General features: G+C 35.7%; 1 protein-coding gene across 1 annotated transcript in view; it reads left to right on the top strand.

Moving 5' to 3' along the window:
* Positions 1–3712: 3712 nt before the first annotated feature.
* SLC17A1 (solute carrier family 17 member 1) overlaps positions 3713–16873 on the top strand; it is a 33658-nt gene continuing 20497 nt past the window's right edge. Inside the window, exons 1-2 of the mRNA XM_052649670.1 lie at positions 3713–3746; positions 10103–10275. Coding sequence (XP_052505630.1) covers positions 3713–3746; positions 10103–10275 — 207 coding nt within the window. The remainder of the gene's footprint in view (positions 3747–10102; positions 10276–16873) is intronic.

Here is a 16873-nt window from a genome sequence, read left to right as displayed (position 1 = left end):
TGACACTGTTTCCACTGTTTCCCCATCTATTTCCCACAGGTGAAAGGTTGATAAGTACTTTGTTAGTGGATAAGTCAAGCTGAGAATATCTGAACACACTGATCAGTCGTACTAAAAGTGAGACAACCTGCTGTGTTGAAAGCATCAGACACCCTTTTGAAGTACTCTTTTCCTGAATCTAACCAACTCTCCATACTCAGAGTTATAAGGATGTAAGGGGATAAAGAAATATATCAAATGACATAGGAAGCAATTAGCCAAATCAATTATGAGAATAATTCTGCAAATGACTCTTTTGTTGTACTGTTTTAAATATCAGCAAATAGAAAATGTGGGTGAGTGGAAGGATTGTTATGAAATTAGACCTGAGAGCCACAACAATTAAGTTTCATTTGTGGATCTTGTTTGGATCCTCATTTAAATAAATAGAGTATAAATGAATAACTTTGAAGCAATTAGGAAAATTTTCATGATATTAGATGATATTAAGGAGTTATTGCTTATTTGTTAGATGTGATGATGGCATGTTATGTTTTCCCAAGTCCTAATGAATTATATAGCCATGCTGTACTTTTTGTTGGAGAAATGACATGATATAATACAGAAAACCACTGTTGGGTATGGTATATGGAAACTCAAATGGCCAAATATTGAAAATTGTGGAAACTGGTTAATGGGTCTATGGTTATATTAGATTGATCTACTTTTCTTCCTATGTGTTGGAAACTTTCCATAATAAAGTGTTAAAATTAAAAACTTAATAAGGAAAACACAGAATCCAGATGTAGAATTCAGAAACAATTTCGAAGGGTATCACAAAGCAGTATAAAGCTTTGGGGTCAGCAAAAAGAATGAAGGTTCCCTCCTGGGTAATCAGTACCTAGAACTGGGGATATTGACACCAGATGGGAAGGTTGTTTGCTTAAAACATGGACATTAAACAACTGTTGATTTAGGACTTTCAGTCAATAAATGGGTCCCTTTCCCAGAAAATGTCAGAAATTGACAGCCTTTGTGTCAGATAGGACAAATAGTAAAAACATCCTGAAAGAGCCAGATAAAAATCAGCACAACCTGGGTTTAATAAAAAGAAAAAAAATCCAGGTGAATATAACAAGGTATCAAAGACTCTTGGGCAAATGAGTTAAAGTTTTCAACATTTTTAAAAATAATTTTATTGGAGTATAATTGATTGACAATGTTGTATGAGTTTCAGATGTGCAGCAAAGTGAATCAGTTTTATATATATATGTATATATACATATAAATTACAAATTGTATATATAGCCACTCTCTTTTAAAATTCTTTTCGCATATAAGCCATTACAGAGTATTGAGTTCCCTGTGCTACACAATAGGTCCTTATTAGTTATATATTTTATATATAGTAGTGTGTATATGTCACTCCCAATTTTCCGATCTATCTCTCCCCCACTTACCCTCCAGTACCCATAAGTTTGTTTTCTATATCTGAGACTCTACTTCTTTCAACATTTCTTTAGAGAGAAAATAACTTGATCATGTTATAGAGCATCATCTATGTGCCAAACATATATTAAGCACTTTGAAATCATACTAAATTTTAAAATCCTTCAGTATGTGAGAAATTATAGTGCACAATTTTTGATTTCAGGGCTTAGATGTCCCTATCTACTCAGTATCTTGTCTTCAAAGAGTTCCAAGGTAAAATGCTCCCAAGTACTGCTATAGACGGGAGGCTGAACCAGGAGAATTTAGAGTCATCGCAGGGGAAGGCAGGAGGGAATTCATAGTCCTCAGATAACACACCTCAGTAAAATGCCCATCTTCCTGAGTAGCTTGAATACCAAACAGATGTGACCTTTGGAAGAGATGAGGGGGGATGGGAAGAGGAAGGGGAGAGGAAACAAGAGGAGAGGCAGAAGGGAAAGGAGGGAAGAAGGAAGGACGGAAAGAAGGGAGGGGAGGAAGATGGGGCAGAAAGCCAGTAAGACATTTAGCATTTAGAACACCATAGCATGCCTGTCAAGATAGCACTGTAGACACGGAGCCATCCTCAATCGAAAAACCCTGGAAACTCTTATGGGACAGGCAGGTTATGCCTCCTGGTAGAGAAGGAGCCTGGGGGGTGGCAGGGCGGGATGGGGTCGGGGGGTCTGTCTATTAAAGTCATGAAATGACTGGCAGATTTCTAGGTTTCTAGTCCATTGGATGATTTTAAGACTCCCTCCCCTCCCCTGAAGATTCAAGGAAAGAATGTAAGTGAAGTTAAAAATTAAATTTTTAACTTTGACCTAGGGAGATCAAAGGATATGGTGAAGGATTTAAGTGGCTGAAATTAGCAAATCCAGAAATTCAATATTTTTTAAATTTGAGAGGAAAGTCTTCACAGGGCAAAAAGGAATCACTTTTCTGTCCTAAATCAGGTTAGTAACTATATGCTTATATATTATTCATAAAGTGAAGTTTAGAATTAATTCTCCAGAAGGATTAATAAGGAGGGCTTCTATTAGAAATTTTATCAAAGCTATTTAACAATCTGGGGAAATTTGGACGGGGGAGTTGGACAAAATATATATTTTTATAGATTTTTCACAAGGGAAAGAAAAAACATTCCTAGGGATGAGTTTGAGGTGGACAGTTATGTCAATAAAGGAAAGAGAAGTGTGTATTGTGTGGTGTTTAGTGCTTGTGTATGTGTGAGTGGCGTGAAGAGTATGTGTGCTTGTGGCGGTGGTGGTGTGTGTGTGTGTATATGTATACTGAAATAAAGGGCAGCCCCAGATGTCCCAATGAGTAATAATGGTGGTTGACAGACTGCTGATTTATATATACTTTGCAAACCCAGCCTTAGAAATTTTAAGTATTTTTTGCGCATCTGATGTCATACATGCTGATATAGACAAAACTCTTTGACTCACCCACTTTGTCGAGCTTTCCACCAACAAATGCAGACCTGGCAGCAGGAGTCATTTTGTCCAGGGTAGTGAGGAGAATGATTTGCCTCTCCTTGTAAAAGCATTTTTAGAAAATCTTTTAGCTCTACGAAGATATAAGAAAAACAAAGAGCTGTATGTTACCTTTAATTCCTTTTCTGACATCCTTCCTTCCTTTTTGTACATCCAAGTTTGTTGATTAGTTGCTAAATCATGTCTGATTCTTTTGTGACCCCATGAGCTGTCCTTGGTATTTCCCAGGCAAGAATACTGGAGTGGGTTGCCATTTCCTTGTCTGGGGAATCTTCCTGACCCAGGAATGAAACCTGAGGCTTTTGCTTCATCTCCTGCATTGTAGGCAGGTTCTTTACCGATGAGCTACCTTCAATAATCTGCTTCTGTCTGAAAAGCTTCCTTTCACATTCCCTACAGGGTAGATTTCCTGGCAATGAATTCTCTCAAGTTTTGTTTGACAGTCTTTCTCTTTCACTTCGGAGGGATATCTTCACTAGATATAGAATTATGGCTTGGCAGGATGTCTTGTTTGCTTTTTAGAGTTTTCAGGTTTTCTGTGTATTTTGTAATTAACAAAAATATCATAAAAGTGAAATGTCAAAACAATGGGTACTGGTATGACAAAGCAAGTTTCCCTTGGATTAATGTTTTAAAGCAGAGAGAGGTGCTAGGTGGATTTTAACCTGTTCTTCCCTCTGTAATGCTGATGTCAGTGTGTTTTGCACTTGCAGGGGATAGAAAACAAACCCTTCAGCAAGAAGAAAAACAACCATAACACCATTATGCAAGTGGATAACCAGGTCTCTCCAAGGAAAGGTAGAAATTATTCTCTATGACATAGGCTTTCTTCTCCTTAAACAGGACACTATTGATTCCATGTGAGACGATTTTGTAAATAAACACATGGACTAAAATGTAAAGCGTCTTAGAAATGTTCAGGAAAGGAGGTGGGGGGGGAAATATCCCTGCCATGATTTTCCATTAGAAAAACCCTAAATAAAATAACCCATGTACCAAGGTTATTCACACTGTTATTTTGATTCTTATACACCTGTCAGTTTATCACTTGGTGGAGAATGTCAGAAAGAGGGGGGACTATTTTGGTTCTATCTCAAGGAGAGAGAGACAGATACATGGATGGAAGTGAGGCAGGATGAATGTTCTTGAGTCACTGCACCCTTCAACATAAACAGCTGGATATTTACAGGACATTTTTTAGATTGTTTATCTTAAGCAGAGCAGGGGAAAAACAATATGGAATTACTGCTATCAGATTAGAGTTATATCTACATTATGGGGGACAAAAATCCTAGAAGAGAGGGTGGGCAACAAATTGCATACTTTTTCAATTTATATAAATGTTAGTGGCCTATTAAATTTTATATTTCTTCTTGTGTCAATTTTGATACTTAATAATTTTGGTATTTTCATATTGTTCCTTTGTATTCAAATTATCTAGTCTAGTGTCTGTGTGCTCAGATGTATCCAACTCTTTGTGACCCTGTAAACTGTAGCCCACCAGGCTCCTCTATCCATGGAATTTTAATTATATGTGAACATATAAAAGATATAAACATATATATATGTATATAAAATTGATTTCTGCCTTTATGTTTAACATTTACTTTTTTTTAGGATCTTTTCATTTTCCATTGTTCTTTTCATTTTCCATTGTTCATTTTCCAAGTCTTTGAGTTCTCTCTTTTTTAATAAATATGTTCTGAGGTGTAGAATTTGCTCTTTCCAGAGCTTGACACATAGTATCTTACTGTTACTCAGTCCCAAGCACTTTAGAACACTCCTTGTGATTTCTCTTTTTGTGTGTGATTTCTTTTTTTGAGTTTCAGATCTTTTGTTCTTTGTTTTTATTGACATATAGTTGATTTACAATGTTATGCTAATTTCTGCTATGCAGCAAAGTGACTGTTAAACACACATGTACATTTTTTTTATATTCCCTTCTAAACTCCTATGATTCCTTTTTTTCAAGACTTTTTTGAAATAATTCATATTCTTTCTGGAGCAATGTAGAGAAAAGAACAAAACTCAGAAGGGTACCGTTAATTGACTATGACAAGCCCTATTCCACACATGGTGAAGATAGCTTCCCGTTTGCCCTCTAGAGGCTTTTTTTTTATCTCATCTAGGAATTTTCCCACTGTTTCCTTCAGATTTTCAGGTCTACTTACTCCCCTTTTGCTTTTGAGAATTTTAGAAAGGATGAGATTGTTTAGAAAGCTTTGAGGCAAGTCATCTCAGTGTGCATGTATACATGTGTGGTTTGAAATATTTTGCAGATGACCCAAGGCCAGTGGGTTTAAAGGCAGAGGAAGGGCTGGGTAATGATTAAATTTCTAAGACATTTTTTTCTTCCTTTTGCTCAGTCTCAAGGTTCAAACAGGGCAAAAATTTCTGCCTCCTGGAAAAGGTTAGGAGGCAATGGATTTTCCCCTCACTGACTCAGCAAGTCTTTGGCATCTAAACATTTAAGGAAAGGGTCACTTACTAGACTCTTCCGTTGCCAGGGCATTGGTGTCTGATTCCTGTTGCCCCATTTTCTGGGAGGCAAAAAGCAACCTGAGAGCAAATGTCTTCAGGGAAAAATCTTCCTTCAGTGATCAGTCTATGCCTTGAGGACTCTGTCTTCACAAAATCTTTGGCCTGAGTATCTCATTTTTCCTGCCAGATCATTCACACTTTCAATGAACTGTTAACTTTAAATGAATTTTTATCTAATATTCTTATCTGTTTACAAAGGGAGATCTGTCAAGAAACTAATTTTCCAGGTACTAATGTTACTTTTTTCACTTAATAATATATCTAAATGGAATCCTACAGTTGTACATAAAGAGCTTCCTCATCATTTTTTAAAGTTGTATATGAATTTGGTATGACTATATTATAACTTAACTAGATAATTTATTAGATAACTAGATAATTTAACTAGATAAATTTATCTAATTTATTTAATTAGGTAATTGCTGATTTATCTAATTTAAAATCTACTGTTTCAAACAATTCTTCAAAAATGTACAATGATACAAAATTCAAGTCAGTGGGATCACTGAAAAAAAAACTTATGTAACTAAATAGACTCAAATATGTAAAGCAAAATTAACACTATTTTTAAAAGGTACAAAAATCCTAATAAAACATTAGCAAAGCAAATTTTTTTTAATTTTTTAAAATTGCAAAAACTAAGTCCAATCAATCCTAGAAATGAAAGAATAGTTTTCTATTACAAAGTAAATAATTGTCATTCAATACAAATTAAAGAAGAAAACTATATGATGACTTCATTAGATTAAAAAAAATCTTTATGAAATTAACATTCATTCCCAATGAACACTATTAGGTAACTATGAATATGTGATGGACAGTACTCTAAGATGGCCCCTTTGCACTCTTGGGTGGAACCAAACGGCAGAGGATAAAGCAGAGAGCTCAGAGGGCAGAGCCAAGGGCCACAGGATTATCCCCAGGCCTCAAGAAAAGTTCAACATTTGTCTAACTAAACTTCAAAACTCTTATTGATCAGTGACTTCTTTTTACACTCCATTTCTCCCCCTTTTGAAACTGGAATGTCTATATCAGTTATCCTATGCCTGTCCCACCATTATAAGTGGAAACATTGCGAGTGTGTAATTTGTCTCTCTAATTTCACTATTAGATACTATTCCCATAGTGGGTTACTTTTAGAAGCTTCATCCATATTTGTTTTAAATTTTGTAAATTTGAGCTGACATTTTGATGAGGATTTGGACTTGAGTTGATAGTGTAATGAGATGAGACCTTAAGGAACTTTGGGTTGGGCTGAGTATGTTTTGTATATGGCATGAACATGGATCTTCTGGGACTACAGAGTGAATTGTTCTAAGACTGCCCACAAGATTCTGGCCCCTGGTATACATACACCTTCCTCCAGTTATTTAAGCAAATGCCAAGGTAGGTGCTGCTTGAAGGGATGTTGCAGATCTAAGCATGGTCCATAATCAGCTGATCTTAAATCCAGGTAGGACTGATATAATCACAGGAGCTCTTTAAATTTGGATCTAGAGGTCAGAGAGCAGCTAGAGAGATTCAAAGCACGAAAAGGATTTGACAGAAGAGATTCTTCCTTGCTGGTTTTGGGGATAGAGGGGGCCGTGTGACAAGCAGCATAATGCACAACATCTTAAAACTGAGAATAACTCTTAGCTGACAGTCACCAGGGAAATAGCAACAGAAGTACAACAACCACAGAAAACTGGACTCTTCCAATAGTTCCTTCCAGAGAACCTCCACCTGAGAACTCATCTTGCCTGATCACTTGATTTTAACCTTTGAGACCAGGAGTGAAAATCCAACCATATCATGCTAAAACTTATGACCTGCATAATTGTGAACCTTTTATTAAAAGGGTGCCATTGTAAGTCATTAAGTTTGTGAAAAATTTTTAACACAGCAATAGAAATAAATACACTTCATAAAGCATATCTACAACAGAACCTCCAACAAACATTATCCAAAATGTAGAAACATTAGAATTACTCTATGTAAATCAGGAACAATGGCATAAAACCAGAACTGCCTGATACAATCAGTAATATACTCATGGTTCTGATGCAATGATACCATGAAGTAAAAGACAGAAGGATAGGAAAAGAGATAAAATCATAATTTGCACATTCCATACATAGAAAACCTCTCCAAATTAGGAGATGAATTTTTAGAAACAAGATTAACTTTTGGCTAGCTACCTGGATATAACATCAGTAATTAAAAGTCAAATTTATTTCTTGGAACTTCCCTGACTGGCCAGAGGCTAAGACTCCGAGCTTCCACTGCCTGGGATGCAGGTTCAATCCCTCATGGGGGAACTAACCCCCTGCTGCATGGTGTGGCCAAAAAAATTATTTCTTTATACTAACCACAGGCAATTAAAAACCTCTACTGGGTTGTAATAATGGAGGTTCCATCCTCTTTTCTTTCAGGCTTGCCAACAGATGTGCTTTTGGATCTATGCCAATCTGATACATGATCATAGTTTCTCTACACAATTTCTTTTGATGTATGTGGCTGGGGCATTATTCTGCCTACTACACATCCTATTTTGTTGTTGTTGTTGTCTTTTTAAATTTTTATCTGCACCACAAGGCATGTGGGATCTTAGTTTCGCACAGAAGAGATGGAACCCACAACCCCTGTGGTGTAGGCACTGAGTCTTAACCACTGGACCACCTGGGAAGTCCAAAAATGTCCACATCCTTGGCAACACTCATTTCTTACGTTTTTTTGATAAGAGTCATTTTAACAGATGTAAGATGCTATCCCATTATGGTTTTGATTTGCATTTCCGTAATGATGAGTGAGCATTCTTTGGCTTTGCCTTTCTTTGGGATTGGAATGAAAACTGCCCACAACTGAGTGACTGAACTGAATGATGAGTGATGCTGAACATCTTTCCATGTACCTCTTAACTACATGCGTGTCTTCTTTGGAAAAAATGTCTCTTCAGTTTGCCCATCAGATTTTTTTGGTTTTGCTTTTTAAAAATTTTTCCTGTTAAATTGTGCAAGTTTTTTTTACTCTGCTCAATGTTATGTGGCAGCCTGGATGGGAAGAGAGCTTGAGGGAGAGTTGATACATGTATTTGTATGGCTGAGTCCTTTTGCTGTCCACCTGAAACTGTCACACTGTTTGTTAATTGGCTACATCCCAATACAGAATAAAAACAAAATTTAGTTCTTTTTATATTTTGCAGTCTAACCCCTTATCAGATAAATGATTGGCAAGTGTCTTCTCCCATTCAGTAGGTTGCCCTTTCATTTTGTTTATAATTTCCTTTGCTGTGCAGAAGACTTTTAGTTTGATATAGTGCCCTTTGTTCATTTTTGCTTTCTCTGCTTTTGCTTTTGGTGTCTTATTAAAAAATCATTACCAAGACTTATGTCAGGGAATTTACCATCTATATGTTCTTCTAGAAGTTTTATGGTTTCATGTCTTGAGTTCAAATTTTAATCCATTTTGACTTAATTTTTGTATATGGTGTAAGAGAGTGGTCCAGTTTCATTCTTTCACATGTGATAGTCCAGTTTTCCCAACAACATTATTGAATATTTTAATATTTATTGAAGTATAATTACATAAAATAAAATATGGATCTTAAGTATATATTTAGATGTGCTTTGAGAAATGTATAGACTTACAAACAAGACTCATAGAACATTACATTAGTTTAAAGTCCCATGATGTCCCTTTGCCCTTCTTACCAAGAGGGAATTATTTAATATCTAGCCATATAAATTAATTTTGCCTATTTTTTGAAATTCATAGAAATAGCATGCATAAAAACAGTATTCACTCTTTGGTGTCTAGCTTCTTTAGCTGAGCAAATGTTTGTTGGGATTCATCCAGATTGTTGAGTGTATCAGTGTTTCCTTCCTTCATATTTCTCAGTAATATCCATTGTATTAATATACTACAGTGTGTTCATCCATTCCAAAGATCCAGCTATTTTAAATAAAGCTGTCATGAGCAATTCGGTACAAGCCTTTTGTAGATATATATTTTTATTTCTCTCGAGAAAGGCCATTTGTTGAAAAGACTAATATCTTCCATTGAATTGCATTAGTGCATTTATTCAAAAACATATGATCATATGGACTCCCTATTTTTCCTATAGATGAATTTGTTTGGTCTCACACGAACACTGCATTGATTACTGTAGCTTGAAGCTACCTCAAATACATTACTTTTTAAAAAATTTATTTATTTTAATTGGAGGCCAATTACGTTACACATTACTTTTTTTAAAATGCAACTTTCTTCTGCAATGTGCACATATGAGTTTCTCAATCAGACTAGTCATCTTAGTTTTAAGAATAAAGTAGTTTACTTGAGGGAAGGTCTTGTTGGTTATTCAGGGGACTTATTTCCAAGAGTAACTCAAGGTGTTTTTAAAAATGTTCCCTTTAAAATAAACATTAGGAAGGGCCACTTATTAGGAAGGGCCACTCGGAAATTTGGACCCCTAATGTTAAAATATGTTTTTTTTGCTCAGCTGTGTTAACAAGGGATATTTTCTGGCCATTATTAGGAAAGGCCACTCAGAAATTTGGACCCCTAATGTTAAAATGTGGTTTTTTTCCTCAGCGGTGTTAATGATGGATATTTTCTCTCGTACATTCCAGTTCCATATTTCTGTTCCATTCGTTATGGAATCGCTGTCTTCCTGCTCCTCTGTAATGTTATAATAATGTCACAGCGTGTGTGTATGAGCCTCACAATGATAGCCATGGTGAACAGCACAGAGCCACATGGTTTGTCCAACACCTCCACAAAGGAGCTCCAGGATAACATAAAGGTATATCAAAAATATTACACACAGTCATAAGTTTAAAATCCTATCTTGCTAACTAATTTGTGTAGAGATTGAATGTTATCATAATTGATATGATAGTAATTATTCAAAAAAGAAGCTCAAGTCTTGATCTACCTCATCAGTAGTAAACCTAAATGAAGATGTCCCATGACTAAAGTATGTCTAAGTTTAGACAAGAGAAAAAAGGAAAACATCTTTAATGAGAAATAGAAATCAACACGTTTTCTTTCTTATTTATGTTTTTAACTTACAGTATATTTACATGTTTTGTTAATTTCACCTACAGAAGGTAATGGGTTGATAACTATCTGTCAGAAGATGTAGTACAAAAGAAATGGAAATAGATAGGAAAAAATACTTTTTCACTATACTTTTCTTATGTCCCTTTTTTAATATACAAGCAAATAAAATATTTCCTTATTTTCACCCCTATTTACATTAAGAGTAATGCTCTATATGCAATGTACTGCACCCTGATTTTTTTTTTTAACATAAGCATCAGAACCAGGTCTCCGATTTGACACATATGTAGGAATTCCTACAGGGAATTTAAAATAACTGTAATTAACATGTCAAGGGATCTAATGGGAAAAGAATACAATGCCAGAGAGGTAATGTCAATAGAGAGGTGGATATTATTAGAATAAAAAAAGAAATAGTAGAAATCATGGCAATTGTAACAGGTATAAAGAATGCCTTGATGGGCTCATATGTAGTATCAACACAGGTGAGGAAAGAATCAGTGAACTTGAATATATGAACTTCCCAAGCTGAAATGAAAAAGATTAAAAAATAAAAAACTAAGCAGAACATCCCAGAACTGTGGACAATACCAAAAGGTGTAACACGTGCTTGATTAGAATATCAGAAAGAGTAGGAGAAATGGAAAGAAGAAATATTTGAAAAATTAATGGCTGAGAACTTGTTGAAGTTAATGGCAGACACCAAACAAATTCAGAACACCAAACAGGACAAATACTAAAAAGAAAATTAATCAAAAACAACAAGAATTACCACCCAGACATACATATTTAAATTGCAGAAAACCAAGACAAAAAGAATATCTCAAATAAATCTGAAGGAAAAAGACTACAGAGGAACAAGGATAAAAATTACAGAAGATTTCTTATCAGACACCACTCAAACATAAAGAACAAAGTGAAATTTCTAAAGTACTGAAAGAAAAAAAACCTGCCAATCTAAAATTCTATATCCTGTGAAGTTATACATTTAAGAATTTAAGAAGTTGTATACTTTATGACAGAGATTAAATACACAGTTTATTGTGTCAACTGTACCTCAAAAAATCTGTCAAAAAATCAATTTTATTCAAAATTTTTTAATTCTTGAGTATTCCATTGCCTTGGTTTAAATATCAGGACCCCCATTTTCTAGAGAAATGGCTACTCACAAAAGCTGTATTTTATTTCCTTCACTGTAGTAAAAGAAGGGGCAGCTCAAACTGAGAAGCTTGAACTTTTCTTTGGCACATTCACCATCCCCCTCCCCTTCTCCTTCCTGCCAGGAATCTTCTGCTGTAATCCAGGAGAATTGACCTTCTTCAAATAAGAGTCATAGAAAAGGAATTCAGTTTTCTCCTCTACAAAGGTACTAGATGAAGAAATCGAATAGATAATTATTCTCAAATATGAAAACTCACCAGATTATTTTCCCAAAGAAGACCTAAATTATAAACTTAAATTATAAATGAACCTAAAAACTAGCAAAGTAACTATAACTAGGGAAGGAATACTATAGTGTAGCACGTTTAGGTACTCAAAGCCGAGATGGCCCGGTGATAGAAGTCTCTGCTCAGATAGCAGATGAATGGAAAAAAAAAAAAAAGAAATTGACAGAACTCAGAAAACTGATATGATAATACTAGACAGAACATTTTAGAAAAGAAGGCAAATAACAAGGAAAACAAGAGAGAACAGAAACCAAAGAGAGTGCAATAAGGGACACTGAGTATAGAAAAGAAAAGGAAGGAAGATGAGAAGTGTTACACATAAATGAGAAATATCCTCTGTCTTCCCTCTGCTAAAACAGCCAAATATGTATATATAATTATTTTATTTTGTTTAAAATTTACCAATCTGGTAGAAATTCTGTGATAACTTTAAAATTTATTAATGAATGTATACATTTTTATATTTCTGTGATCTATATTTATTGGTCATTACCATTTTTTTCTCTTATAAATTATCTATTGATACCCTTAGTCCATTTTACCTACTGGGATATTATCTATTTTTTCATTTATATGACTCATACAGATGTATATATATTTATTCCTAAGATTTATATAGGTTAATTTACATATTTATATACAGAGTACTTTATTTAATGATAACTAGTTAATGGATTGAATATGGAAATACTCAGGTTTTATTCTTCTGGTGTAGGGAATTTCATCTGAGGTGAGTGGTTTGAATTCAACTATGGTGCCCACTTTTCTTCTTTTTCTATCCTCCACTATAAAGAGTGATGGCTTTATGCCATTAAAAAAACCCCAATATTCTGAATAATTTGCACAGGGAGAGTCGAGCAAATGTGTGCTGAATCACCTGATATGGGGAAAGGTCAATATTGATTTCCTTGGGAAAATACCTGTCATTTAGAAAAAATGGCAGAGCATCTTGTTCCATCCTCTGAGTAACCTCCCACCAATGAAAAAGATCTGGAGTTTCCATGACCACTTGGCTACTGTATAGAGGCCCCTCACTATTAGTATTCAATATACTCAGAGTGATGCTTCTACCAAATCGCTCATGGAAGTCCTTTCTATCAGACAAGACATCACTATCTACAGCTATAGGATGACAGGGATTTGAGAAAGGGAGACAAAGGATGAAGGGTGCAAGATAACAGTGACAAGAGAGCAAACATTCAGACTCCTACCTAGTTGATTATTTCATAGTCAACCAAGAGTTCCATTTAGAACATACATTCTTTATCTAAAATAAACTAATTATGCGAGTGCATAGATAGTTTAGAGAAAGAGACTATCTTAGACATTTCCAAAGAGTTTTCATCTTGTCCTCACCTACTAAAATTAAAATTTCTTCCTGTGCAGTGAGTCCAAAAATACTGCAACCTCCTCATAGTGCAAAATGTAAGTTCAATATTAAGAATTTCTTATGTCAGATTTAATAAAGCAACAAAACTATGCAAGACCCCCTAGCCAAAACCAGCAGAGGAATCCACTCCTGAGACAGAAAACAAAAGATGCCGCATCAGAGCCAAGTGAAAGAAGAGGAATGGCCTTTTTTCCTTTATTATACCATTCAATAATTCCCATAGTTCAGCCTGAGAACTTCTCTTCATGATTTGATATTCTCTCTGTTGCTACTTTGCTCTCTGGGATCAGTGTGTGTGTTGTTAGGGGGATATGTTGTTTTGTCAACAAGGTTAGCTGAACAGAGAAAAAGGATGAGAAGGGGCAAGTGGAAATTAATAACTGCAGTAAATGTAGTTCTACATGGTATTCTACAGAGGGGTTTGCATCTATTAATAATATTTAAGAAATAAGTATTAGAGATGTTGAAGGTGAACCTGTAGAAATATTCTGGACTCACCTCCTACAGACACACCAAATATACAGATACCTATGGAAAATTTTCCTCCGGGAAAAAATCAAAAACTGAATACTCCTACACATCAGGAGAACAAGAAAATGCCCATAACCAAGAGGAACTGCTGAGACACAATCTCACTGCAAACCCCTGGCAAGGTGACGCAGCAAGACATCCCCCTCAGGAGTGAAGAGTCTGAACCCTGCATTGGGCATCATCCCTACACCTGAGAGATAAGCCACCCAAAGGTCTAGCTCTGAAAGCCAACAGGGCTCACAAACACAAGTCCCACAAAGGTAAAGGGAACTGAGAAATGGTTCTTAAATGGCTTGCCCATGGACTCACCTACCCCTTGGCACAGCATGGAAGCAGCTGTTTGAAAAGCACCAAGACATTCTATGAAAGAGGTTTATTTGCTTACCATAAACTGTTGAATTGAGGCACAAGCATCTAATTTAATACATATCCAGGGTCTTCTGGGGTTCTTTCTCTTTGGGGACAGAAGCCAGTGAATGCCATCCTTGTGTTCTCTCTTTGCTGTACTCCAGAGAGCCAGTATCTCCCAAAGGGGCAGCTTTACATTCACCTGACACTCTTGTTCTGGTGCTCCTTTTTTTTTTTTCTCTCCTTTTTAGCAGCTGCTGTCTTGATCACCTGGCTCTGGTGGCCAGCAGGGCTTGACAAAAGTAGTATCTATTTGTGATAAAAATTCTCAGCAAGTGAATATAAAGGGAGCATGCCTCAGTATAGTAAAGATCAGCAATGTAACAAGGCCACAGATAACATCATACCTAATGGTGAAAATCTGAAAGCTTTTCTTCCAGTGTCAGGAAAAAACAGTGATGCCCACTCCCACCACTTTTATTCAGCAGAGTATTAGAAGGTTTCACTGGTGCAATTAGGCAAGGTAAAAAAGGAGGGGCATCCAAACTGTAAAGGAAGAAGAAAAATTGTCACCATTTGCAGATGACATGACATTACATATAGAAAATTCTGAAGACTTCACTAAGGAAACTGTTAGGGCTAATAAATGAATCTGGTAAACTCGTGAGATACAATATCAATATACAAAAATCTTTTGTGTTTCTATGCACTAATAAACTGGCAGAAATAAAATTAAGAAAACAATTGCATCAAAAAGAATAAAATAAAAGCAGGAATGCATTTAATCAAGAAGGTGAAACACCTATGCACTAAAAACTACGTGACACTGATGAAAGAAACTGAAGAAGATACAAGTAAGTGGAGAGATATTTTGTGCTCATAGATTGGAAGAATTCACACTGTCAAAAAGTCTACAGATTAGATGTAATCTTTATCAAAATTCCAATTACATTTCTTACAGAAATAGAACAAACAGTGCAATTTGTGTGGACCCAAAATAGCCAAAGCAATAATAAGAAAGAAAAACAAAGTTAAAGGCATCAACCCCTCTGATTTCGAACTGTATCCCAAAACTATAATAATCAAGAAAGTATGGTATTGATATAAGCACAGACACGTTGATCAATGAAGCAGAGTAGGTAGCCCAGAAATAAACCCATACATAAGGTGGGCAATTAATCTATGACAGAGGAGTCAAGAATTTACCATGATGAACGGACAATCTCTTCAATGAATGGTGTTGGAAAAACTAGACCCCTATCTTATAACAGACACAAAAATTAACTCAAAATGAATCCAAATTGGAACATAAAACCTAGAACCATGAAACTAAAAGAAAATATAAATGAAAAACTCATTGACATTAGTCTTGGCTATGATTTTTTGGATTTGACATCAAAGTCAATGCCAACAAAAGCAAAAGTAAACAAGTGAGACTACATCAGACTAAAAGCTTCTGCATGGCAAAGGAAACCATCAACAAAATGAAAAGGCAACCTACTGAATGGGAGAAAATATTTGCAAATCATGTATCTGATCAGGGATTAATATTCAAGATATATGAAGAACTCATCTAACTCTATAACAAAAAAAAAAAAAAAATCCAACCAAAAATGAGCAGAGGATATAAACGGACATTTTTCTGAGAAAAACGTCCAGTTTGTCAACAGGCACAAGAGAAGGCATTCAATATCATCATGGAAATGTAATTCAAACCCATAAGATATCACCTCAGACCTGTCAGAATCAGTTCAGTTCAGTTCAGTCGCTCAGTCGTGTCCAACTCTTTGCGACCCCATGAATCGCAGCATGCCAGGCCTCCCTGTCCATCACCAACTCCCGGAGTTCACTCGGACACATCCATCGAGTCAGTGATGCCATCCAGCCATCTCATCCTCTGAGGTCCCCTTTTCTTCCTGCCCCCAATCCCTCCCAGCATCAGAGTCTTTGCCAATGAGTCAACTCTTCACATGAGGTGGCCAAAGTACTGGAGTTTCAGCTTTAGCATCATTCCTTCCAAAGAAATCCCAGGACTGATCTCTTTCAGAATGGACTGGTTGGATCTCCTTGCAGTCCAAGGGACTCTCAAGAGCCTTCTCCAACACCACAGTTCAAAAGCATCAATTCTTCGGTGCTCAGCCTTCTTCACAGTCCAACTCTCACATCCATACATGACTACTGGAAAACCATAGCCTTGACTAGACAGACCTTAGTCGGCAAATATGGATATCTTGTCAGAATGTATATTAGCAAAAAGATAAGAAATATTGTATTGGCTAAGACGTAGAAATATGGGAACACTAGTGTACTGGTGATATAATGTAAATTACTACAGTTGTCATGGAAAACAGTATGTATGAAGGTTCTTCAAAAAAAAAATAACTGTATGATCCAGCAATTCTACTTCTGGGTATTTATCCAAAGAAAAAGAAAACACTAACTTGAAAAAATATCTACAACCCATGTTCATTGCAGCATTATTTACAATATCCTAAGTATTCATGAATAGATAATGTAAATGTGGTACTAATATTTAATAGAATATTACTTGGACATAAAATATGAAATCTTGCCATTTGCTGAAACATGAATGGGTCTTGAGGGCCCTGCACTAAGTGAAA

This window comes from Budorcas taxicolor, chromosome 11, assembly GCF_023091745.1.
Source record: "Budorcas taxicolor isolate Tak-1 chromosome 11, Takin1.1, whole genome shotgun sequence".
NCBI lineage: Eukaryota > Metazoa > Chordata > Mammalia > Artiodactyla > Bovidae > Budorcas > Budorcas taxicolor.
Note: the sequence above shows the minus strand (reverse complement) of the source record. Positions and strands in the feature narration are given on the sequence as shown.